Raw genomic sequence first — 27,856 nt, 5'->3', positions numbered from 1 at the left:
AAAGGACTGTAGTCAACAATATGGATCTTAAGGAAGACTGTGCAGGGCTGACGGAACAGCAAGTGCAAAGTTCCTAAAGCAGAAGCACGCGTGGTGTGTTTTAGGATCAGTAAGGAGAAGAGTGTGGATGGAGTACAGTAGACAGGACAGAGTGGTAGGAGATGAGGTCAGAAAAAAAGATCCAAAAAAGACCATTGGGAGGACTTTGGTTTGTTTTCATTTTGTATGAGAGAGAAAGTCAGTAGAGGCTTATATGTGACATAATCTAACTGCCTTATGACCAGGTAGGGTATGAAGGTGCTAACTGTCTTACGGCCAGTAGGAATTTAGGAGACTACTGTAAAAATCTAGGCGAGGCATGATGTAACCTGAGCTGTGACGTTAGTGTTAGAGATGATGGCAAGTGGTTAGATTCTGGATATAATCTGAGGGTAGAGAAAACCAGAATTGATAATGGATTGTAATAATGTGGGATATGAAAGAAAGAGAAGAGTCAAGAATTATTTGATGCTCAAATCTAACAGCTAATACTGAAAATATAAGAAAAATAATTTTGATTTAATATTGTCTATTATTAGCCTACCTACTCTATACACTGATTAAGCCCATAAGGTAAATGTTAATAGGCAAATGCTAAATTTCATTAACAGTCTCTAGAGCTTTTGTTGAAAAAAATTCAGTTGGTTAACAGAGGCTCCTAAATTAGTTTTATAAAAAACATTACACTTATGATTAGTTTACTAGGCATTAATACTTTACTTCTGATGGTAATTAAATGACTTAACATTGTTATATATATGTCAAGTGAAATATAATATTCAAAAAGGAATCCTGTTCTGTGATACTTAATTATATCCCACCAAGGTCCTTTCCAGCTGAACAAGCTACCTAAGACTGCACTCCATCCTATCATCCTGCATCGCTCCCTGGCTTTGTTTTTGGTTTGGCTCCCCAACTAGAATAAGTCCCATGAGATCAGGGACCTTGTATATTTTTTTCACCATTTTATCCTTAATGCCTAGAGAGGCTGCTCAATCAATATGCGTTGACTCAATGAACCAATATTCATACCTTTCCTAAGAGAGAAGAGTAGTGAGCATAGCACTCTGGGAATTCAGAGATGACTCAAGCTTGGCCCGAAGAAATTTTCAATCCACAGAGAGAAGCAGACACAAGAAACTAGCTCCACTTATAAGAGCTATAGCAGAGGTTCAAGCAATATACCACAGAAACACACTGGAACGAGAAATTAATTCCAACCCTGGAGACTTCACTAAAGAGGTGACATTGACCTTAGTTATAAAATTAAAGTATTTAGAAGGGAAAAAAAGAAAAAGGCAACTCTAGAATAGAAAAACAGCAAGAGCAGGAAAAAAATTCCAATTACATTCAGGGATTTTGAAAGTACCCAGTATATTTACGGACTGGAAAGCAGGGCCGGGAATGAGCTGCACAGAAAGATCCTGGGTGATGAGGTAGGAAGGGAGGTTGAGGCCCAGTGATGATGGAGACTGTGGAACATGGGCTAAGGAAATTTGAAAGAGCTTGAAATAAAGAGAAGCATATAGGTGTCATTTTCATTTACTATATTAAAGAGAAGATGAAGGCTAGGGTGGGGGGATGAGGGGTTGTTGTTTAGTAAGTATAAAGTTGCAGTTTTACAAGATGAAAAGAAGCTTATTCTCTGGTGAAAGCCTCTGTGCTCAAGGGTGGGTATAGGGCACAGCAGAGAGTAGGAGACACAGTGGGACCTCCTGGCTCTTTCCCCAACCCTGTACTCAGGGTATGAAAGCAAAACGTATGTTTTGTTTTTTTTTTTAAGATTTTATTTATTTATTTGACAGAGAGAGACAGCCAGAGAGAGAGGGAACACAAGGGGGAGTGGGAGAGGAAGAAGCAGGCTCCCAGCGGAGGAGCCTGATGTGGGGCTTGATCCCAGAACTCTGGGATCACGCCCTGAGCCAAAGGCAGACGCTTAACGACTGCACCACCCAGGCACCCCAAAACATATGTTTTTCAGGCAGGAGGTTAGATGTTTATTTTGGCAACTGAAGGGCCTAGGAGAAAAAACTCCAGATATTGGCACCTGGGATTTGCCCCAACAAAAAAGCCTTTGCTACCAGACTACTTGATAAATGACATCATCATGACAGGAATCCTTGTTTCCAAACTCAGAGCTTCCAATAAACTATTTTTTCACTCTTAAAAATGAATGGATAGCTAAAGATTACCACACATCTGACAAATGCCTCCAACATGAAAGACTGAGCACAAAAAAACAGAGAAAAGAAACCTGAAAGAGATCAGGCAGAGAAGAAAATTTCAAAAATTCTCTAATAAATAATATCAGAAAGATAAAATATCTTATCCAGAAAATACGAGCATGATACCATGAAAAGGGGGAATTAAAAACACGAGAGCCAAAATATAGAGCTTAACACAGAAGCTGCATGATATAAATACGAAAGAAACTTTTCCAGAAAGGATGACAAAAAGAGAATAGAATAGCAACAAAAAGCGACAGAAAATAAGGGGAAAAAGATAAAAAAATTAGATAAAAACCAATCAAGTATACAAAATACAGGCACTAGTAGAATGAGTATGTATACGTGGCATTTGTAACATTTACCTACATAGGTCCCTCTATAAATTTTCCTCTTTCTTACTTAATATTGAGAACCTACTACATGAAAGACTCTATGAGATAAGCACTTTTTTTTTTTTTTTTTTTTAGAAAATAAGGCATTCAAGGCCATGACAGACTACAATCTGAATAGTTCATGTTAAAGGTCGTAAAAAGATGTTCCAGAAGAGTAGTGTTATTTTTGGTCTAGATGATTTTGCAGAACTGGCCCTAAAGTTTGGTAAGATTTTAAAGTGCAGACATCTTGAAAATGAAGGCTATTCCAGGTAGAGGAAATGGCATGAGCAGAGGGGCAGAACCTCACAAAGTCAGAAAACAGTAATTAATTTGTATTGGCTGAAGGACAAAGAGTGTTTAGTAGAAGGTAACCGTGGGCGAGGAGGCCGTTCTGGCTAATAGGGAACCACAAGGGGCTTCTGTCATTTAGGAGTTATGAAGATAAGGCTATGAGATCCTGAATCGAACAAGGATCCTCTCCTGGTGGGATGTTACTGGGAAGCAGGGAAAAGAACACTGGACCACGGAGTTAGGTAAGTTGGACCGGGGAGTTAGGTAACTTGGACCGGGGAGTTATGCAGGTCATTTCACCACTCTGGACCCCAGCTTCCTCAACGGCAAAACAGAGGTTGGAGATGAGCTATTAAAGTCTCAATTTCTGTTTGGGAAACCAGTGCAAATGTTCAAGCCCAAGATTGGAGGGATAAAATAAACAGGATGGTTACAACAGGAATAGGAAGGTAGGCACAGGATAATACCTTAAGACTAAAACCTTAAACAGAACATATATTAAGAAATACAACTATATCTGTGTACTAATTGTCCTGGAAGAGAAACACACAGAAATTCAGAAGATTACCTGTAGACGATCAACATGAACTTTGACTCCTCCAACTATTCCCTTTTTAAAGGCTGCCAACATATCTAATATGGGGTTGAATCGGCTACCTCTAAAAAATATAAACAGATAAACAAAAGGTGTATTATTAATAACAGAATGAGAAATAAAAAACCTAATAAAAACTAAGTATCCTTCACATATGCAAGTCTCTCTGCCACATGCTGACAGAGACGTAAAAATAGTAGAAGGCCCTGCTTCTAAAGGGTTCACAGTGTTAAAGAGGGAGAGAGAGGTGCACCTCACTTCTTTCATCAACGTACCGTATATTGTCTTCCCGGATGAGAACAAGGAAAAGTGGACGTCCATGCATTTTCCAGTATTGCTTAATGAACTGTAGTGCGTTCTATCAAAACATAAGAATGAGGCAGAATGTAATGGTACTATATCTGAGCTGATACAGTTTAACCATTTGTGGCAGAGTCAACAAAACTCTGATATATCAAGATAATTCACAGTCAAACCCTGGATAACAAACTACTAGGGGTAGAAATGTTAGTTAAGTTTGGAACTTTATTGATTTTAAACCTTGTTCTTAAAAGTAATCAGATTACATGTATTTTAAGGCTGCTTCTTTTTTGGTGGTCTAATGAATACAGTTTAAGAATGGTCCCCGGAAGGAAAAAGAGAGAGAGAGAGAGAGAAATCAAGAAACGCTAACAGTAGAGAACAAACTGATGGTTACCAGAGGGGTGGTGGGTGGGAGGATGAAATGGGTGATGGGGATTAAGGGGTGCACTTGTCGTGATGAGCACAGGGTGATGTATGAAGTGTTGAATCACTATATTGTACATCTGAAGCTAATATAACACTGTATGTTAACTAACTGGAATTAAAATAAATACTTAACGAAGAAAAGAAAAAAAAGAATGGTCCCAGGGAGGAAAAATCAATCCAGGATTGTCATCCAGGAGATTAATCCTCATCTCGCATTACTGTGCATTTATTACAGCAGGTAGAAAGAACTAGACTGAATCTATACAGACCATCAGAAATGTGGAGAGAGTTCTTTTTTGACTCAAATTCTACTGTTGTCATCATCATATCAAAGACTTACATAACACTTCGCCATATGTCAGGCACTATTCTGAGCGCTTTATATACGTTAACTCATTTATTTCTCAGAATATCCCTATTATTATTCAGTTATACAGATGAGAAAAGATAGACACAGAGAAGTTAAGTAACTTGCCCAAGATCCCACAGCTGGTAAATAAACAGTAGAGCCAAGATCTTAACAAATGTAATCTGGCTCCAGATTTCATGCTCTAAACCATGACTCTAAGCTTCTCTACTCTGCAAGTGGAAAAGGGAGTAGAGGAGATTTTAACTGCCTAGCTGTTATGCGTTAGTTGAGGTTTTACCTGACATTCTTCATAAATAAAATTATTTTGCTAACTCAACTTTTGTTCAAAAAGAGATAAACTACTGCTGTCATATGAACATGGTTTCCAAACGGTTTCCCCTCTGCTTTATAAGCTGTATCTTTTCATTCCATTTGTAGAATGGTCTATCAAGCAAAGTCATACAACTTTATACAAGACATACTCCATCTATTATTCTAATGCTGCAAGCAATTTAACTCTTTCTCCAAAGCCATGCAGACATTGTTTTACTTTCATATTTTACATCGTGTTAACCCAGTGTCACAGACATCCAGGAGCACTCAATTTAATAACATATAAAATCAGTAGAAACACAGTCATCCAATTTCAATAAAAAGGGGTTCTGAAGCTACCTTTATGTCATCTATCAGCAGTAAAACATCTTGAGACATGTAGAAATCACTTAGGTCGAAGATGATAGGGTAACAAACCACGGTCTTTCCTAGAATGCGATAAATCTGTAAGAGATAATTTAAAAAAGTACAAAACAGGACCAAAGGCAAAGATACAGTAGCTTAAGTCCTAATAAAAATTAAAACTGATTAAGAAATGTCAAAGTTTCTTGATTGGGTCAGTAAGATCAGTATACTAAAGAGTAGTCCATCTCTACTGTGATAGAAAAAGCCTCTGAATAAATACTGTCATAATCAGGTACCTTATAATGTTCGGAAATAATACAGCAGTGAGGTGTTTATTCTTTCCTAAAAGACTTCTGTGATACCACACCAAGCAAACAGTAAGATTTACTTGTAGAAAATAAGAATTCAGATAACCGGCCCAAGTATATAATGAAATGTGAGAACGGATGCATAGCAGGTCAGACATCATTTCATTCTGTGGTATTATAATCTGAACACTGCTCCACAAGGAAATTTTATGAGCACCTTTGATGTACCGAGGCAGCCAATGGGCCTATCTGGCCTTCCGGAGAGTCCTAATTTTTCATTGATACCCAGGTGGAAATAAGCCTGTAAAAGACATAAATTTATAAATCAGTCAGGCAAGAAGAATCCATGCTTTCCTTTTTGACCCCTTTATTCCCCCTGACTAAAGCCCTGCTAATTTCTGATCTTTCCAGAGGAAAAGTGGCCAGGGAAACCTTATTCAATAGACCTGTAGGAAAACAAGCTAGCCAATGATGTCAACTTAGATTTGGGGGCACTGAGAGAATTGAGAGCAAATCTTTGCAGAGCTGCTTAGCAACATTCTAAAATTTGACATTGTCCTCGTGCTGTCAAATGTACAACTTGCATGGCTCTGTCCAATTCATAAAAGAACACAAAGAGACAAATGCTTCCTGTGTGATTAAAAAAATAAACTGGCTAAAGTTTTAAAATTCAGGGCCTCACATCTCCTCCTAGATTTCCACCTTCAAGAATTTCCCATCAAAATGGAAATGTCTTTATTGATTTTTCTGATTACATGAATTTTATGAAAAATTTAAGACATGTGCTCCAAGTGAATGGTCCTGTTTACTCTCAATCTCACAACTCTGCACTTTGGTATATATTGAAGGAAGTGTAATTTATTGTGTGAGCCCTAAAAAACACCTGAAGTATAGGGTTACAGATTTTTAAAAGTATATAGATAAATATACACCCATATTACACACATATATCAATATGTTCATATATTTACATAAACAGCTTCTATCTATCTTGTCCTACTTGTTAAAACTTAGTACTATGCTGTTCCAGTTTCAAGATGGTAAACTGAGTCTATGCATGTACTCTACATTTCAATGCTGAAATGACTGAAGAGATATAAAGATCCCTAAAAATAGCTGTAGCACTCACTACTGGAAAACAGAAGAAGGTGCCACAATGGAACAGAAACTTCTAGAATTTCTACAAAGTAAAAACAGACGGATTTGGAATGAATTAGAAGGTAATCAGCGCCAAAGTTGAGCCCTTCACCCAATAAGATGCCTTCTTACCCTATTTAATACCTATCCCTTGATGAAGGTAATTCCCAACTTTTTGTTCATTCAAAATCAATTCTGGACAGTGTACTATTATTTCTGCAGAATAATTTCCTAGACTTACTGGATCAAAGAGAGTATGTTTTCTTTGAAACATAATGCCAGATTGGTCACCCTGTAGAAATAGTGGGCCAGTTTACATTAGCATTAATAGTGCACAGGCCTTTTTTGTTACTCTCTTGGGACAAAATGATAGTTCATCTTAGTTTTAAAACTGTATTCAAATATTTTATGGTTGAACATTTCCCCATATATTTAATGGCTACTTGTATGTTCTATAAATTTTTCCATTCGTTCCCTTTTCTATTGGGTATTTTTCATTCTTTTTGATTTGTAAGATCTTCGTATATGAAGAATATTACCCTTTGTATAAATATTTTACCTGGTTTGCTCATCTTCAATGTTGTTACAAACTGTGAGAATGACTGCACAGTAGGTCAAGCATCATTTCAGCATGTGGTATTTCAATCTAAACATTTTCCTACTAGGAAATTTCACAAGCACCTCTGATGTGCCAGGTTGTTTATCCCATCTTCAGCTGTATTTAGTTAAATTTGTCAATCATTTCCTTAAAGGCTTTTTTAGCACTGGCATTATTCTAAGAATGGACTTTCACTCCACATAGTTGTAAACTGCTCTTCTATTTTTTTCTGCTAGTGATTTTGCTTATATCATTTAAAAAAATATTTAAATCTTTAATCTGTCTGGAATTTATTTTTTATTTGATGAGAGGTAGAAATCTAACCTGTTTTCCTTTGATCTGACTTCAAATATCAACCTCATTGTACACAAAATTAATGTCATCAGCAGAAGTCTCTGGTCATTCCACTACAGTGTGCGCTCCCACGTCAGGGTTAGCTCTGTGTCACATTCCTAGAGAACAGCATGCCTTCGGTGAGTTGGCACTGTGCTGGCATACAGCTGGTGGTCAGGCAATACCTGATGGATAAATGAGGGAGCAACTGAATGTCCTCCTGAGCTACTGTGCTGTGAATACTGACCCTTGACAGAGGGTTTTAGACAGTCAACTGGCCAGAAAAATACCCTATAAGCATTAGTATATATAGCTGCACTGAAACTATAACACGCTACACTAGACGGAGCCCCCTTTCTCTCAAATATTTTCAAATTTTTATAAATAAATGTATGCCTAAACTATTTTAGATTTCTTCTTTTGGACAAGTGATTAAATAACCATGTACAAGTTAAAATGTACCTATCTAGATTTCCTTTAAATACTACTCTATTAGAGTGAAAGGATTTTCTTTAATTTTCTGAACCAAGGTACAGCAGGTCTATGACAATGATGTAGACAGACCTGGAATGCTCCCCACATTCCAGGGTGCAGATAATACTGTCCCCACAATGTACACATGCACACTATTTAATCCACTGAAATAGCATATAGCAATGACTAAACAACAGAACTTCAGTCTAGATCGCACTATATTCATCTCCCCCATGAAGAAATCATACCACAGTCACCACGTCATGAAACATTAACTACACATAGTATAAGCCCTGTGCTCAGCTGTCTGCTCTCATATACTCTTAAGTGAGCTGAAGGAGGGTGCAGCTCCTCAGAACAGAAAGATTAGCCACTGGCATAAGAATATGTGTATTGACTAAGATTTGAGGGAACGCTTTTGCTTTTAAATATACTTTTTAATATATGGAACTGTTGAATCACTATATTGTATACCTTAAACTAATATAACACTGTATGTTAACTACATAGGAAGTAATTTTTTTTTTTAAAGATGGGCTTATAAGAAGCAATACACTAGGCAGTATATCTTAGAGGATGAATTCCAAAAAGCAGCTAATTTGGAACACAGAGGCTGTAGCCATAGAGAATCTTCTATCTTGACACATGTTTAGGGAAGTTGGACTCTTGTTCCCAAATCTCGTTTTACCCATACCACATACCCATTTGTTCACACCATTTTTAAAACAACAAAACATAAAATAAGTCAGGTCCTGTTAGAAGTCTTCACCTTACTCTTTCAATTTATTTATTTTATTTTTATTTATTTTTATTTTTTGAGAGAGAGAGCGAGAGCGTGAGCACGCGTGTGCACTAGTTGAGGGGAGGGGCAGAGGGAGACAGAGAGAGAGATTCTTAAGCAGGCTTCATGCCCAGTGCGGAGTCTGACTCAGGGCTCAATCCATGACCCTGAGATCATGACCTGAGCTGAAACCAAGAGTCAGAAGCTTAACTGACTGAGCCACCCAGGTGCTCCAAGTCTTTACCTTAGTCTTAATGAAATCCTTCCTACCACCTCCACAGCACCTTGTATAAACATCTATTATGGCACTAATCTGGATGCATTGTAATTAACTACTTTTCCTGTCATACCAGTAGACTCAGAGTTTACTGAGAGCAGGGACAGAGCACAGACCCATTTTATCTGAGTGCCCCACACAAAATTTTGCACATAGCAGGTGTTCACTAATGAATGAATGAATAAAATGCCACATTTAAGTCATTTGAAGCCACGCTTATCTTTTAAATCTTGACTGCATATTGTCTGGTAGAGTACAATTCACCTACCATAAAAAAGTTGCAATATAAATTAGGCCTGAAAAAAACGGAGTCCGGTTTATTTGCTTTGAGCACATATTTATCAAAGAATAATAATCTTTGTTTCTATTCTCTGGAGCTTTCAGTGAAGGACCGTAAGAAGTGTATCAGCAAATATAGCCAGTAATGACAGAGTGTTAGAGTCTTAGATTTTCATGCTGCCTCCTGTCCTTGCCTTGCGAATCCTCAGTTCCCGCCCTTCTTCTACCACAAAACCCATTTACATCTTCGCGTGATTTCAAAGTGTTACCTACTCTAGGGATCCTTGCATTTTTAGCCTTATCTCTTTAATCGGAGGGGAAAAGAACTCTAAATTTGTTAGAGGAGGTTTAAGAGCTCTCAAAGAGCTGGTATTCTGGGTGATCTGACACCCCGGTTCTGGTTTTGTTCCAATGGATAGGGTCCAGTCCGATTAGCAGCGATACTCTGAGGCCCTGCCTTCTCCCAAGCAATGGGCACCTCACTCTTCTCAGCTAATTCTTTGTTGTGGCATCAAGGCTTTGACCACAAACGTTTATATCAACCTAACTGAGCTAATCTTGATTATTTGAGAGAGAAAATTCTAAGCACTTACATCAAACTTCAGAGTTTGTTCCTGTATTGTTTTTAACAATTACTAAGGAGAAGTGGTGGTTTATAAATAACTGGTGGAATCGGGCTCCCTGCTCAGCGGGGAGACTGTTTCTCCCTCTCTCTCTACCGCTCCCCCCTGCTCGTGCACCCTCTCTCTCAAATAAATAAATAAAATCTTAATAAGTAAATAAATAACTGGTGGAAGTCAATAGTTGTCTGTCCCGAATGGGCAGGAATATTCCCAAACAGGCATTTCTGAATCCATCTGCAGAGGAGCACATGCAAAAGGCCCCCAAAGTCACCTTTTAAATCTAATAGGTACATAACTGCATCAAAAATAAACTCAGATGCTACTTTGAGACCGAGCAAACCAAAAGGGTGGCAATTACTTCAGACTCCAAATAGTAAGGCAAAAGAAAAAGGGAAATAGTTTTTACCAATATTTAGATGAGAAATTTTCTTTAATAGTTACTGTAAGGGAAAGTTATCAAATCCAATGTAAAGGTTAATTTTACACACAAGGTACCAGAATTCAGGTTAATTTGTAATTTAAGTGCTCAGCTTAGGTCAGTAATAGACTTTAGAGGTAAGAATCAATAAGACCTATGAATATAATGTATACACACACACTTTTTTAGTAACAATGTCTGATAAGGTAGGTTTCTCAATTTAATTAGAAAGACTTTTGGATTAATGACCCCCCCCAGAACTGAATTTTAACTATGCTACCTGACTGTAAACTAAGTCTACTCGTCATGCTCTAGCACCTCCACAAAGTCAACAGTAAAGAAGTGGAATCACTTACTTTCACCAGCTCCTGCTGAGCCCAAATCTGAATGGGTTCCACCTGCTGAGGAGTTTGAGTCTGAATACCATACGTGTTGAGGAAAACTTGAAGGCTACAGAACACAGGGAAAAAGCAAGAGACGTTTTTAGGCAATGCATGTAGAGTGTGGAGAATGCTGGAGGAGGAGGAGGGGAGGAAGGAGACCACGCTAGCTTGGAGAACATTTTAATTTATCAATGTGAGCAATATGCCATCTGTGCTGGGATCCAGAGGCTCTCCGGGGTTCTTCGCAAGGTATCAGATGGGAGCTCTGGGGGCTGGCAGAAAGAGTAAGCACTGATTTGGGGAATTCCCAGTATGTGTTGCAGTAACTTCTCAAAACTACACCCCAGGCAACACTGCAACAGGTCACACAGTCTTTAATATTCACATCAACTAAAACAAAATTATTTTTAAACATGAAAAGAGTCTTGTTCTGGGACTTAAAGTTTAACATTAATGACATCCTTGAAACCCTGTCAAGGGGTCTGTGAAATTAATCTCTACCACCATACTCAATAATGCCACATAAAGCAGTAAGCCCCCCTCCCTTCCTCCTAAAGGAACACACCACCCATCAGGATTTCATACCGTTGGCTTTCTGCTATGAGTGCTACGTGAACTACCAAATCATTTTCCAGTGGGCCCTGTAATATAGAATGGGGGGAGAACATTTTAAAAGGTCTGGTCATCATCAGCTACAATGAGAATCAAGGACAATATTAACCATCTCTAAGCAGTTCATTAAAATGACGGACACTTACGGGCTCCATGCAGTCACCTCTCTTTCCTTGCTCTCCACTGCCTACTAATCAATTTGATGGTGTAGACAGAGTAATGGAACACCAAGGAATGGAAAGCCATAAATCTCACCTCTACCAGAGGGGCTAGCCTGTCAGGCCTATTTTGAATGATGCATAAGAGTAGTTTGGGGACTGAGCGTTATTTTCCATCATTTAACTCTGAAGGGAAGAGAAGGAACTAAAAATAAAAACCCAACTTCAGTATTCTCTGTAAAAAAATGATTGTGAGTTAAAACTGTTCATTTGACATCTTAACCACATATAAGGCTATTCCCTTTCTTGTTAGCCAATTTTCCTCTGGCACCATATATATCAAAATAGCTTTATTCTAATATATAGTTTCTATAGCAGAGAATGAACTACCCAGTTGACTATGTAATTAACACTGTGTTCATTAAATACAAGCTGTTGGGCTTAATAGTTCTAATCAAAGATACTGTTGGATATTTGCTATTCTTTTTGTGTATGTGTGGGAAAGATTCATCACAGCATATATTACACATTGTTAAAATGAACCCAATATTGAGCCTGTATTAATTAACAGGGAACATTAAGAAGCATCAATAAATTACAGTATTAGGAAGCTCTGAAAATACTGATCAAATGTAATTTCTTTATAGTAATGAATCCAACATTCCCAACAGTATGCTGTAAAATGTCTGATTTACCGTCAGTCAGTTCCCCTCTATGGTATTCAATATGCCACTAGAATTTATGTATGATGGAAAGCAAGAAACACCAGAATACATATATCAGCGGTAAATATCATACAATCAGAAGGATGGTTCCCAGAATCATCGTGAAAATGCCATTTCAGGCAGACTTCCATGTGATTTAAATGAATACATAAGAGAAAATATGATATAACAACCCAACAAAAATAAATACACATTAAAAAAATGTCATAAATTCTATTTTGATTTGATAAAGACCTTAAAAGTTAATGTTACTCAGAAGGATGAGAAAAAATTAATTATTCATAGTCTCATCAAGATTTCTAATACCAAATGAATACATTAAGCCTATTTCTCTCAGATGAAATCTAATATTTACTTCATCAAAAGAAGTAACCTTAGAGTGGGCAAATTATCCACAATCTTCAGGACAATTAGAGATTCTTAAAAAGCAAGTGAATACATATACAAGAATGCAGATAACGTTTCAAAAACAATAAATAAGGCAGCTTACAGATCCTAATTGGCAAATTGGTATCTTTTTTTTAAATCACAGACCTTTAAGGATAATGTTGTTTCCATTTGTATGACAGAGTACTCAGATCTAAAATGCCCACTACACATGTTGAATCATAATATGTATTTGGTTAGGGAACTATTAGATGGCTAAAGAATTCTTTCATTTTAAAAACTCAGCATTTCAGAAAGTTACAATTCACAAACCTTCTATGATGATCTTAGGCCTTCACCATAGCCCAAGTGGGACACTGCACCCCATTTCTACCCCAGAAAGAATTCTGGGTAAGGGTAGTCCCACAATAGTTGCTCCCTTCCTCTCACTGCCAAAGTTGGAACCATCCTGTTTCTGTTTTCACCATTTTCTTCAAAGCACCAACATTTTGTCTAAACCCATGAAGTCTCTCTGAAAACTTCCTAGTAGTAATTAAGATCTTCTATTTCTGAAAGGTATTTCCTTTAATAGTCCTATAATATTTTCCCCTTTCAGGTTCATAAAGGACACACACACACACACACACACACACACGTGCACGCGTATATATGCATATACATACACAAGGCCTGTATGGTACTGGTGCTCTCCATTTCACATGTATTTACATACTCATTCATTTGATCAATAGTTAAGGCATTCTGATATACAAGTCCTATGCTAGACCCTGATGTTATAAGATAAATACAACCCACTGTCCCTCCATGAGGAGTTTAGAGTGTCCTGGGACAGACAGAAAACAAATAAGCTTTCAAATATGTGTTTATTATCATGTGAAAGTATTTCACTGATACCTTTCTTTGGTAGTATAGACCTACCTAATTTTTGAAAAAAATAGCTGTAGGTCATTACATTATATGGACATACCATAATTTATGTAAGGAATGTTTATTTTGATGGACATTTAAGTGGTTTCCAGTTCTGCAGAGAATAGAATAATTGTCCTTATCCTGGAGAATTTCTGAGAATTTAGGGAGGGAACAAAGTGCTAGGCACAGTATTGACACCTAACAAAAATAAAGGCACTAATACTTCCTGCAGTTGTATTTACTATTTTCACATCTATCCTAGGACAGCTGCTCCTCTCTTCTTTGTTGAGATTTGCTTTAATACCTAGGTCACCCTAAATCTCACTGGCTTCCACCATTCTAAGACATTAGGACCATCCATACCCCATTTTTATATGGCTAGTTCTTCTCCAAAGAATTAAAACATCTTTTAAAAGAAATCCTCAGGTGACTTACCACTTTCCAATCTTCTATCCTTTTATTTCTCAAACATAAACTATAGCTATCTTCTTACCTTTTACCTTTCTTGCTTCTATAATTCTGCATTCCGCCATCTAACCTACATTCCCTTAGAGATGGAAATCCTCACGCTTAAGTCCTTGGTCTTCTAATCATTCCACTTCTTTCTCTTTCTTTGTCTCTCTCACAATCACTCTGGTAGCTTTAATTATCACCTCTAAGCAGATCATTTCATATGTATATTTCCGGTCTTGAACTTTCTCTTGAGTTCTAGTGCCCATATTTTTAACTGCTTTCTGGACATTTTCTCTTAGCTATTTCCAAAGTTAAAAGTTCCAGAACTCAGCTCCTCATTGACCCTACCTCCACCCCAAACAGGCTCACTCCAGCTCAGAATGTCGGAATCATCTTTGACTCCTGTTTTTTACCCTCCATATCCAATTTGTCCCCAAAATCCTGTTAATCTTTCCCTCATAAAGCATGAATCTTCTTTTCTTGAATCTTCTTTTCAGTTCTGTATCAATATTCAGGATTGGGAAATATCAACCACAGCAACAAACACTTCACATAACACTCAACATTCCATGTGCAAGGCACTGTTCTAACAAATCCCATCTTATCACTTGATCCTGCAATGATCCAGGTCATCTAAGACATGCCGTAAATTTGTCATCGACAAGACTGAACCACTGAATCCCACCCTTAAAACCACTCATCGTCAAACTATTTCTTATCTCTTTAAGGCCCCACACTATGGACTCGTTTGATCCGGCCAAAAATGTGTGAATCATTCGTGACTCCTTTTCCCTTCAAACCTCCTAACTAACAACAACAACAACAACAACAACAACAACAACAACAAAAAGATAAGTTATTGAGCACCATGTAACCATAGTAAATTAGTTACTCATCAAAATACCTATATTAGGTAGATAACTATTATTCTCATTTACTGATGAGACAACTGAGGTGTGGAGTTGTTAAAAAAAAAAAAACTTAGCTAACATCACACAGATAATAAGTGACAAAGGGGGAATCCAAATCTGGGCGGTCTCCCCTATCTCTTAAACATTATAGGGTCTGCCTCTCTAATGTGCTGCTAATTCACCCATCAGTCGTATTAGTTCTACCTCTAAAGCATGTCTCATACACACCACGTCTGTCCACCCTCACTGCTGCGACCACCCTACTCAAAGTCGCGATGATCTTTCACTTGGTCAATTAACTGTTGTAACTACCTCAGTCTTACCCCACTGTTCACAGCAATCTATTCTGCAAACAGCAATGAGGATGCTTTTTTCAAAAAGTGTGTAAATCATACCATCTCACCACCACCTCATTCCATCCTACTCCCATGGATATATACATAGACACTCTGTTTATAACTCTCCAGTGCTTTCCTGTTGCCCACAGAGTAAGAACCAAACTGCTTACCATGGCCTACCATGGCTTGCATGATCTAGCTCAAGCCTACCTCTTCTTTCTCATTCTCCCTCCCTTCCTTTATCATGTTTTAGCCACTGGGTTCTGTCCGTCCCTTGAACAAGCCAGCTGTGTTCCTATCATAGGGCCTTTGCACTTGCTGAACTTCTATTTGGAATGTTTTTCCTTTCCAGGTGTTTTGTGAATGACTTCTTGTTATGCAGGTCTCAAACATTATCCCTTCCTCAGAAAAGTCTTCTCTCTACCACAGCCAGCCCCTCTCTATCATTTTACCTTATTTTGTCTACTTTATAGTACTTATCGACTCCAGAAATTATACTGCATTATTTACTTAAATGCTCAATGTTATTCATTCCCACCAGAGAGTAACTCCCTGAAGACAGGAACCTTGATCTATCTTGTCCATTGCTATGTCCCCATTGCCTAGAAGAGTACCTGAGCATACAGCTGGTGCCTACTATTTGATGAATGACTACTCAAGCAAGTTTCTCAATTCTATGTTTATCTGTAAAATGGTAATAACGATATGTAGGCTGCCTACCATGGAGGGGGAGAATCAAACAAAAGAGGGCATGCAATATATTTACAAACTGATCTGCTAAACACATGATATTTATACTATTTGTTCTGTCATTCTCTCTCTGTCAGTTTTCCTTGCTAAGCCTCCATTTCTTCATTGGTAAACTAGAATAATAAAAGTATCTACTCCACAGGATTATGAGGATAATACAGAGCATATGTAAGCATTTCACACAGTGTCTGACATATCCTCTTAAGTGTTCAAAAACATTATGAGGGTTTCAGAGGGGACGGCGGGTAGGGGAATGGGATAGGCTGGTGATGGGCAGTAAGGAGGGCACGTATTGCATGGTGCACTGGGTGTTATATGCAACTAATGAATCATGGAACTTTACATCAAAAACCAGGGATGTACTGTATGGTGACTAACATAATAAAAAATATTATTAAAAAAACAAAAACAAAAACATTACCCTTCTTATCAACTCCAGGAATACAACCACAATTCTGAATTATTATAAGACACTTCCTCAGCTTTCTGCTTCATACTTGCCTCTGCCCATCTTTTATATTTTATGGTCAGGTTAATTTTCTTATGTCAGTGATTTATACAAAGGAAGTGGTCAAAAAATACTTGTTGAGGGGCGCCTGGGTAGCGCAGTCATTAAGCGTCTGCCTTTGGCTCAGGGCGTGATCCCGGCGTTCCGGGATCGAGTCCCACATCGGGCTCCTCCGCTGGGAGCCTGCTTCTTCCTCTCCACTCCCCTGCTGTGTTCCCTCTCTCGCTGGCTGTCTCTCTGTCACGTAAATAAATAAAATCTTAAAAAAAAAATACTTGTTGAATGAATGAAGAAAAGGGAGGAAAGATGGGTGAGTAAACATATATTTATGTAATGTTTAGGATATCACTTCTATACTCTAAAACCAGTGCTTCCCAAATAAAGGCCCAACTTCCAAAAGACCTTTACAATGTCACTGCTACCCATGGTTCCCTGTTTATCTCCCATCTGTTTGCCTAAGAGCACTCCACTAAAAACAGTTCACTCTTGTCCATCTCAAGTTTCTGTCTACTGTCCTTCTACCCTTCTACATTTGAACGGCTCCTTTGTTCCTGTCTATCCAGATTCTGACCCACTCTTTCAACAGTCTCCTCTATAAACCTGCCAAACATCAGGGTGTCCAGATATCTTCTGTCCCCTATCAGCAAGAGCAGGTAATGTCTGTATGAGTTACTGGACAATACTCATATTGTCTCATTGAAAGGCTTTTTGCATGCTTATGAGTGGTCTGTATAACTACAGAGTGAACCCCTTGAGGGGCCCTCATGCTCACTTTTCTCACCTCGCTTGTATACAGTACCTTATACTAAAAGAAAGACATTTGGCGCTCATTTGGTGGTCTGAAAGAAGAATCTTGTTTTTTAAAGTTTTGTTTATATTTTTTAACAATACACAAATCAAGGAATGTACACAGGTTGTTTTAATCACATGATTGAGGACCAACAACCTGTGGTTAGAAATACTCTGATTTAAAACTTTCATTTGTACAAATGAATCGTCAGGTTTAAAAAAAATTTTACTGTGAAAAAAACCACATAACACAAAATTTAGCATCTTGGCCATATTTAGGTGTACAGTAGAAGAGGGATTTTTACAGCATAACTTGCCCACTAGATAGGCACTACCTGTGTTAATGCTGTAACTCATCTTGCTAAAAATTTAAAACTACAGTAATTAAAACACCGCATGTACATCTGTCTAGATTCTAGTTTTTAAATTACCCAAATCAGGTCAAAGCAGCAAAGCTAGGAGATTTGCAGCTGGGAGCTATAAATAAAACAGTGTAATACAGCTTTCAAAGGGTATACAGAGAAACTTTAATGTGAATATGCCCTAATGGTTTCCTTCCCTTGTTCTTTTTTCAATTTTTCAATAGATAATTAATTCATATGGTTCGAAATTTCAAAATTATTAAAGTTTTCAGTCAAGTGTCTCTCCTTCCTACCTGCGGCCCCTGCATCCACCCAGTTCCCCAATGCCTACCAACCAGGAAATTGCTAGGATAATTTATGCCCCTCTCCAGAGTTTCCTTTTACCTAGAAAAGCAAACATGAATTTACATTCTTATTTTCTCATACTTTCAGATGAAAGGCAGCATACTATCAGCTACTTTTTCCACTAAGTAATTACATATCATGATGCACTTTTCACATATTAGTATACAGAACACAACCTTGTTTTTTGTTATAACTCCTTCGTATTTCCTTTTATAAATGCACTTTCTTATTAATGTCACCTTTACACATCTTTAATCATTTAAGGCTAGTCAACCTTTTGCATCAAATCTCTGGACAGGGTGATGGTTACATAGTGGAATCATTAAACATCAGGTTTTAATTTTGCTTATAAGAGCAGAACCGGCACTTAACCTAAATCATTCAGAGGCAATCTTATCATTGGATTATTTGGGTCACTAGAAAACTGTTATCAGAAAAGATCAGAACTGGATTTTGGGAGGGAGGCAGTAAGAAGAGTTTGAATATTTTCTAGAAGGCACAGAAAGATGAACAGATGTCCTTTTATAGACATACCTCATTTTATCACCCTTCACTTTACTGCATTTCACAGATGATTAAGTTTTTTACAAATTGAAGGTTTGTGGCAACCCTACATCAAGCAAGTCTATCGGCATCATTTTTCCAACAGCATTTGCTTACTTCATGTCTCTGTGTCACATTTTGGTAATTCTCACAGTATTTTAAACTTTTTCATTATTATTATTATAGATGTTATTGTGATCTGTGATCAGTGATCTTGGATGTTATGATTATAATTGTTTTAAGGTCCCACAAATGTACCCATAAAAGACAGCAAACTTAATTGATAAATGTTGTGTGTGTTCTTATTGTTCCACTGACTGGCCCATCTCTCTCCCTCTCCCCAGGTTTCCCTATTCCCCAAGACACAACAACATTGAAATTCAGCCAATTAATAAGCTTACAATGGCCTCTAAGTGTGCAAGTGAAAAGAAATCTCACGGTTTTCTTTTTTAATTTTTAAATTTTATTATGTTATATTAGTCACCGCACAGCACACCATTATTCACATTTTAAATCAAGAGCTAGGAATGATTAAGTTCTGTGAGGAGGGCATATCAAAAATTGAGACAGGCTGAGAGCTGGGCCTCTTGCTCCAGTTAGTCAAGTTGTGAAAGCAAAGGGAAAGTTCTTGAAGGAAATAAAAAGTGCTACGCCAGTGAACCCACAAGTGATCTGAAACTGAAACAGCCGTACTACTGATATGGAGAAAGTTTTAGTGGTCTGGATAGATCAAACCAGTCACAGCGTCCCTAAGCCAAACCCTAACGCAGAGCAAGGCCCTAACTCCATCAGTTCTATGAAGGCAGAGAGAGGTGAGGAAGCTGCAGAAGAAGTTGGAAGCTAGCAGAGGCTGGTTCGTGAGGTTTAAGGAAAGAAGCTATCTTCATTACATCAAAGTGCAAAGTGAACAGCAAGTGCTGATGTAGAAGCTGCAGTGAGTTTGCTGGAAGCTCTAGCTAAGATAATTAATAAAGGTGGCTACAACAAACAACAGGTTTTCAATGTAGATGAAACAGCCTTCTACTGAAAGATGATGCCATCTAGGACTTCCAAAGCTAGAGAGAAGTCATTGCCTGGCTTCAAAGCTCCAAAGGACAGGCCGACTCTCTTGTTAGAAGCGAATGCAACTGGTGACTTTCAATTGAAGCCAATATTCATTTACCATTCTGAAAATCTTAGGGTCCTTAAGAATTATGCTAAATCTACTCTGCCTGTGCTCTAGTCTACAAATGGAACAACAAAAGCTGGATGACAGCCCATCTGTTTACAACATAGTTTACTGAATATTTTAAGCCCACTGTTGAGATCTACTGCACAGAAAATAAGATTCCTTTCAAAATATAGCTGCTCATTCATTGTGCACCTGGTCATCCAAGATCTCTGATGGAGATGTATAATGAGATAAACGTTTTCATGTCTGCTAACATAACATCCATTCTGCAGCCCCTGGATCAAAGAGTAATTTCGACTTTCAAGTCTTATTTAAGAAACACATTTCTTAAGGCTATAGATGCCATAAATAGGGATTCCTCTGATGGGTCTGGGCAAAGTAAATTGAAAACCTTCTGGAAAAGATTCACCATACTAGATGCCATCAAGAACATTCATGATTCATGGGAAAAGGTCAAAATATCAACATCAACAGGAGTTTGGAAGAAGCTAATTCCAACCTTCATAGATAACTTGGAGGGGTTCAAGACATCAGTGGAGGAAGTATTTGCAGATGTGGTGGAAACAGCAAGAGAACTAGAATTAGAAGTGGAGCCTGGAGATGGGACAGAACTACTGCAATCTCATGACAAAACTTCAATGGATGAGGACTTGCTTCTTACGGATGAACAAAGAAAGTGGTTTTTTTTTTAAATGAAATCTACTCCTGGTGAAGATGCTGTGAAGACTATTGAAATGACAAGGGATTTAGAATATTACATAAACTTAATTGATAAAGGACCAGCAGGGTTTGAGTGGATCGACCCCAATTCTGAAAGAAGTTCTACTGTGGGTAAAATGCTACCAAACGGCATTACACATTACAGAGAAATCATTTATGAAAGACTCACTCAATGTGGCAAACCTCACCATTGTCTTAGTTTAAGAAATAGCCACGGTCAGCCCAACCTTCAGCAACCACCACCCTGGTCAGGTAGCAGCCACCAAGATCAAGGCAAGATCTTCCATCAACAAAAAGATTATGACTCGCTAAAAGCTCAGATGCTGGTTATCACTTTTTCTAGCAATAAAGTATTTTTTAATTAAGGCATGTTCATTGTTGTTTTAGATATTATGCTATTACACAATTAACAGACAAAAGTATAGTATAAACATAACTTTTATATGCACTGGGAAACCAAAATTTCATTTGACTTGCTTTATTGAGATACTTGGTTTATTGCAGTGATCTGAAGTCAAACCCATAATATCTCCGAGGTATGCCTGCACAACTTATTAATGGAAATAACATGAGAGTTTATTAGTAAGATTTATATTATCATTTTATTGATTATATTTGTTTTGTAGTCCAGTTAGAATGTCAGATAGCCTGCTGTCAAGATGTATTATTTAAGTTCTATGTTATATAGTGTCACAAGAATTCCCATATTTAAAGATTAGGAAACCAATATGGAAAAAGGTGAAATAATTTGTCAAAGGTCACATGTCTAGCCAGTGATAAGAGTTTAAACCTGACTGCAGTTATGTCTAAGTCCAAAGTCACAAAGTCAATACGGCGCATATCATAGCATGTACTTCACAGATTAGATGCTGACTGCTGTTGTGGTTTGTATTAGTCAGGGTTCTCCAGAGAAGCAGAACTGACAGGGTGTGCATGTGTGTGTGTGTGTGTGTGTGTGTGTGTGTGTATGTATGTGTGTGAATAAACAGCAGAAAAAGATTTACTATAAAGAATTGGTTCAGGCAATTACAGTGTTTGGTAAGTTCCCAGATCCACAGGTTGAATCAGCAGGTGGAAGATTGAGGAGACTTGATGGTATAGTTCATCTGAAGGCCAGGAGGCTCAATACCTATTTCAAATCCAGAAGCAGGAAAAAAGCTGATGTCCCAGTTTAAGGCCATCAGGCAGGGGAAAATCCTCTCTTACTCTGGTAAGAGTCAGCCTCTCTGTTCTATTCAGGCTTTCATGGATGAAGCCCACCCACATAAGAGAGGGCAATCTGACTTGCTCAGTCTACTGACTGAAATGTTAGTTTTCTCCCCAAATACCCTCACCCTCATCCAGAATGTTTGATCAAATATTTGGCAGTGTGTGTCCCAGTCAAGTTGACACATAAAATTAAAATCATGAGGCGGAGAGTGGCGAGCAAAAGCCCAGTGACCCACCAACAGTCCACTCTTCATCCACTTGAAATCAGGTTTTAAGAAAACTCAGCTCTAAGTTTGTCTACAAAATACCTATTTTCTTACCTGCTTTTTGATAGAATATAATTCTTAAGTCCTTGGCAATTAAATTTAAAAATTACCTCTTGTAATAAATAACGTATACAAGTATGTAGAATTCATAATTCTTCCTTTTGGAATACTGGATTGAACCCTAGTCTCAGTAGTTTTATTTTTAAAATGCCCTATGCTGCATAAAATAATCCATTGTGGCTGGCCTGAATGGGTCTTTTACTGAAAGAAGGGCAAGAAAGGAGGGAAAGAAGGAAAGAAAAAAGAAGCCAATAAATAAATGGGTCACACCTCATTCAAGGCTGGTCTTGCCTCAAGGGTAGTACATTTGAAACATTCTATGCCTCTGCTTTTGGGGCCTTACAGAAACTCATTTATGCTCATTAGCCTTCATCAGTGGGTCCTGCCAACAGCCAGCATTTTTTCATTACACTCATTTTTCAGCAAAACCTCATTAGCTAAAGAAACCAAGCAGATGCTTTATACATCTCAATTCCAATTGGAGACACTGCACCCGCAGTATTTTTCCTGTAGGAGCCAAGTAACAGGATACAGCAGTTTGAACACAGGCGCATCCTGACTGGAACACATTGGCATCTTGTTCTGACATTTCCAACCAAGCCAAAGCAGCAACATGGAGAAAATTAATAGGGAAGCAGAGAAAAGGTAAGTAGAAATACCTGAGGAATAACAACATCAAACATGGTTAAAGAGCTAAACTCAGCTCAAGAGGAGAGCTGGCCAGGGAGAAAATGGCTCTGTAGGATCCCTGTATTTATATGCCACATTAATGATAATATAAGCTTTCTACTTAAGAGGAAAACAAATGAATTTTAAAAAGTATTCCCAGATCTCAGACACATAGGTTCAAATGCCGGAATGAATAAATCAGGAAATGTCTTTTGACAACAGGCCTTTCAATGACTGCAATTATCTTGGAAGAGAACACTGATCATCACTTTGTCACAACGAATTGATTTGTAAAACTGTTTTCCCTCCTTTCTAAGCACTCGCTGTAACTGGATATTTCTATATTTTTATCTTAAAGAAATGACAGTGCCAAAGATCTTCCTACTTCTTGGAAACAATGCTAAAATGACTATATGGGCTCAGGTGGAGAAAGCCTGACTCATGGTGCTCATACAGCTTTAATCACAACCAGAGGGAAGAACAAATTATGGGAAACTTACAGAAACACATCAGGAATGACTGGTAAAATGAGGGGAGACAGGGGAGGCAGCGGCAGAAGAGGGAAGCATAGTTTCCAGAACTCTAGTCATTTCCCTCTCAGGGTTTTTGTCACTTCAAAGGGCTTCAGGTCCTGGATTACAACCAATGAAAGGCCTCTAAATGGTAGGTGAAAGGAAACCACCTCTTTAGAATCATGGGGGAAAAGGAAGCAAGCATAGCAAGCCAACTGGCTTTGGTTCTTCCCTTTTAAGTGCATGTACTGAGTAGATCAGTTCCCTGATGTCTGAGCTGAAAATATCAGAGATGGAAGGGGCCATTTTTATCACCTGGTACTTGGGGAGAAGGGTAATGAAAAAGGTGTCTACTAGAGAGACTGGGTGGCAGGACTCCACTTATTCCAGAGCAGCACAACTTTGTTGTTTTTGTTGCTTCTGGTTTGGTTTTTTATTTTAATTCTGGTATAGTTAACATAGAGTACTGTATATGCTGAGATTTTGCCTAAGATCTTGTGTGAAAAATAGGTTTCCTTGAAAAAAAACTCAGTAATCCATTTGATGGGTAAGGAGACTGAGGCCCAGCCAGAGGAAATGGTCTAGGTCCTGTAGCAGCAGAACCCAGGCCCCTAGACTGATCTGGTCCAGAGTTCTCTCTAACACGTCAGACTGCTTCACCTTACTGGCTATACAGTCAACGTGCCAGTACACTAGAGAAATGTTAGGCATGTGACTCTACTTATGAGTGGAAATGGACAGGCCACATATGCAGTCATTCCAATGTGAAAGCCACCTAAGAAGGGTGGTCTTGAAGGGAGAGAGGTATAAAAACTTGTGCTACTTTCTCTTTCAGCATTTTATGCTCATCCCAAGGACAAGAAGCTTGGGCTAGTAAGACAGTGCAAGGGAAAAACTGTGGCTTTATAGCTGCTGGGTTAGAGATCAAACAGCTACAGAGGTATCCAGCAAGTTCTAGAATCCAGCAAGCCTTAACCATATATAGCTGTCTTCACTGGTTGAGGCCAAACTGTTTCTAACATGGATTCTCAGAAAGGACCTGACTGCAGAGGAGATACCAAACCATCACTCAAATGCCTTCCATACCCTTGAGAGCACAATTCAACAGTGTTGTATACTAGAAATGCTCCCACCTTAGAGAGTTTGCTCATTCATTCATTCATCCAGACATCATGACAGGTACTAGGAATGGCAGAAAGACAGATGAAACATTATCCCTATTCTTCACGAACTCCCCATGTAACGGAGAAGACAAACTTGTAGTTTAGTAGGGTACTAAATACAATGCTCTTAATGGTTGCTCTGAGGGCAAAAGAGGAAGCATCTAATTTAGACTCAGAGAACTAAGGAGAACTTTATAGAAAAGGTATCTGAGCTGTTTGTTCTTAAAGGATAAAAACTTGTCATTAATGAATTTATTTAGTAAATATTTATCTTCTGTTATGTGTCAGACAAATAAGACAAAATCCTTCTCTCATGAAACTTCCATTTCAGTGGGGGAGAGAGAGATAATTAAAAAACAAATAAAATATATAGATAACTAAATAATAAAAAACAATAATAAATAACAGGACAAATTTAAAGGGTAATATAACAGAGTGACTGAAGATAGGGGCTATTTTAGATTGATGGTCAGAAAATAATTCTTTTAGGGGGTGTCATTAAATTTGAGACTGAATTCAAAAACAAATGAGCACTTCAGGCAGAAGGAATAGCATGTGCAAAGGCCCTGAGATGGAAACCCTTGAAGGATTAGAGGAACTGAGAGGAGAGTGTCTGGAACATAACAGGCAAGCAAAAGAATGATAAGAGATGAGGGTGGCATTAAGGCCTAGCAGGGCTTACTAAGACAATAAGGCATTTGGTTTTCAACCAAAAAATGAAAAGCTACTAAAAGGGTTTCAAACAAGAAAAAAGACAATGTAATTTACATTTTTCAGAACAATAGCAATAAATACATATATTGCACATACTATATATGCCAGGCCCTGCCCAAGCATTTTATGTATATTAACTTATATTATGATGGCTACTATATAGACATGGTTTGCAGAGGGCAGAGTGGACGCAAGGAGGTTACCTGGAGGCTGCAATTGACAGACGGTCACATGGGTTAGAGCAGCGGGAATGAAGGAGTGAGTGTAAAGATTTCAAGAATATTTAGGAAATAGAACTGGCAGGACTGGATTTGGAAGGGGAGAAGTAGTGACATAGCAAGAGAGAAATCAAGGATTACTTTTATACTTTAACAGAGTTTAAAAGGAAGAGGGAATGTTCAATGGTGTTGAATATCTTGGAGGCCAAACAGACTTAATTAGAAGATCATTAGTAACCTTTTGCATGTGGTTTTAGTGGAGTGGTGGTAGAAGCAGCCAAACTGTGTACAATAAGCAGTGACTGGGAGTTGAGGAAATGGGAGATGGTGGCAAGTACTTTTCCGCAATGTCTGAAAGGGAAAGAGAGGCCCTTAAGAGAGAGGCACAGTTGAGGAAATATATATATATATATATATTTTAGTTTTTTTGGTCAGGAGACAATTAAACATGTTTATAGATTCAGGAGAAGAAATAGGTAGAGATATCAATATAGAACATACAAAAGGTTGGGGGGGGGGAAGTTGAGTAGGTTAATGCCTACCATGGGGGGTTTTCTTAGACTTCTGGGATTCAGAAGAAAAGACTAATTCATAATTAGAGGCAAGGATGTCAGCATGTACTAGAATCCATTAGTTTGGCTTTAATCTTTATGTTTCTGGACCCTTCTGAGAACTTTTTTTTTTTTTTAAAGATTTTATTTATTTATTTGACAGAGATAGACAGCCAGAGAGAGAGGGAACACAAGCAAGGGGAGTGGGAGAGGAAGAAGCAGGCTCATAGCGGAGGAGCCTGATGTGGGGCTCGATCCCATAACGCTGGGATCACACCCTGAGCCGAAGGCAGACGCTTAACGACTGCACCACCCAGGCGCCCCTCCTTCTGAGAACTTAAAACTCTATCTCCCACTTTTAACAATTTTGACCTAGTACAACATGGAAGGCTCAGGTTCTGCTACGGAGGATTATTCATTCTTCATTGCCACATTTAACTCATATATTCTTGGGCTGACTTTATTAGTTTCTTCAGTCTCTAATTACTGTGATTAGAAGAGTCATAATCAGTGTCCAATTATCTGACCATGCCACAGCGTCTCTTAAAATTCATCTTCATAGGGGCTCTTGTGTGACTCAGCCGGTTAAGTGTCTGCCTTCAGCTCAGGTCATGATCTCAAGGTCCTGGGATTGAGCCCCAGATAGGGCTCCTTGCTCAGCAGGGAGTCTGCTTCTCCCTCTTCCCTTACCCCCGCTAGTGCTCTCAATCTCTCTCTCTCTCTCTGCTCCCCTCTCTCAAACAAATAAATAAAATCTACAAAAAAAATTTTTAAAAAATTCATCTTCATAAACCATCTGGCTCTCCTGACTATAGGCTCCCAATCTGGAAGTTGTTTTAAATAAGATTGGCAAAGGGTCCCTAGGTGGATCAGTTGGTTAAGCAGCTGCCTTAGACTCGGGTCATGATCTCAGGGTCCTGGGATCCAGCCCTGTGTCAGGCTCCCTGCTCAGCAGGGAGTCTGCCTCTCCCTCTCCTACTCCCCCTGCCCCCTATGTGTGTACTCAGTGCTCTCTCTCTCTTTCTCAAATAAATAAATAAAATCTTAAAATAAATAAAATCTTAAAATCAATCAATAAATAAGATAGGTGAAAATAATAAGATGGTCACAAAAATAAATACAGAGAACAATAAAATATAAAGACTCTCGTGGATGTTTATGAGATTTATGAAAATAATTTATTAAATTATATGAAAATTATATGCATTATAGGAATATGGTTTTCTCCTAGCTTCTGAAAGTAATTTTCAAAAGATACATTTCTTAGGCCTTATATTCTGACATTTCTAATTCAGTATTATTCTTAAAAACTATGGTATACAACAGGATAATGCAATCTGAAAAAAGACAATGGACAATTAAGTTGTAACTATTCCAAAACAAAGTTATCAATATATGGCTAATTTTTAAAATGGAACTACTCCAAATTTAAAAAAAGAACCTGTCCACATTAAAACACTGGTTTGTATGTGTACAGGGAGAGTCTTAATCAGATACATACACAGAAATACAAGGAATTTAACTTGTCAAATATTCAAATTAAGTTTTTCTAAGCTGAATACAATTTTAAAAATATATTCAAATGGCTCCTTACTTAATGAGGCCAATGATTCCTTTACATCCTTCCCAATTCTTCACAAATTCAAATCTTATCTGCTGCAAAGTAGCCCAACTATAATGTTTAATCAATAGAAATTATAAAAGTTTATACAAGAAGTATTTTAATATATGATGATCATCAAGATCTTTGACTACTCAAAAAACAAAAGTAAATGAAAAATATTCCAACTCAGGAGAAAGCAAAGGAATGGCAGAAACTACATAGTGGTCTCACATTCCTACTGGTAAGTAATTGGCTGATAAATGAGTATTGTTGGCCTGGCTGTATGCTAGTTGTTTTGTGGGAGATGCAATAATGT

At 38.0% G+C, this 27,856-nt stretch overlaps 1 protein-coding gene across 2 annotated transcripts in view; it reads right to left on the bottom strand.

Annotated features, from left to right (window-relative positions):
- The window catches only part of PHKB (phosphorylase kinase regulatory subunit beta), a 212,907-nt gene that overhangs the window by 33,018 nt on the left and 152,033 nt on the right, over nt 1-27,856 (bottom strand). For both annotated transcript variants that reach the window (XM_008702663.2, XM_008702662.2), the window contains 6 exons: nt 11,480-11,535; nt 10,868-10,961; nt 5,809-5,892; nt 5,278-5,382; nt 3,803-3,885; nt 3,501-3,591 (listed from right to left, as the gene is read on the bottom strand). In XM_008702663.2, coding sequence (XP_008700885.1) covers nt 3,501-3,591; nt 3,803-3,885; nt 5,278-5,382; nt 5,809-5,892; nt 10,868-10,961; nt 11,480-11,535 — 513 coding nt within the window. The remainder of the gene's footprint in view (nt 1-3,500; nt 3,592-3,802; nt 3,886-5,277; nt 5,383-5,808; nt 5,893-10,867; nt 10,962-11,479; nt 11,536-27,856) is intronic.

This window comes from Ursus maritimus, unplaced genomic scaffold (genome assembly GCF_017311325.1).
Source record: "Ursus maritimus isolate PB19 unplaced genomic scaffold, ASM1731132v1 scaffold_19, whole genome shotgun sequence".
NCBI classification, from domain to species: domain Eukaryota; kingdom Metazoa; phylum Chordata; class Mammalia; order Carnivora; family Ursidae; genus Ursus; species Ursus maritimus.
Note: the sequence above shows the minus strand (reverse complement) of the source record. Positions and strands in the feature narration are given on the sequence as shown.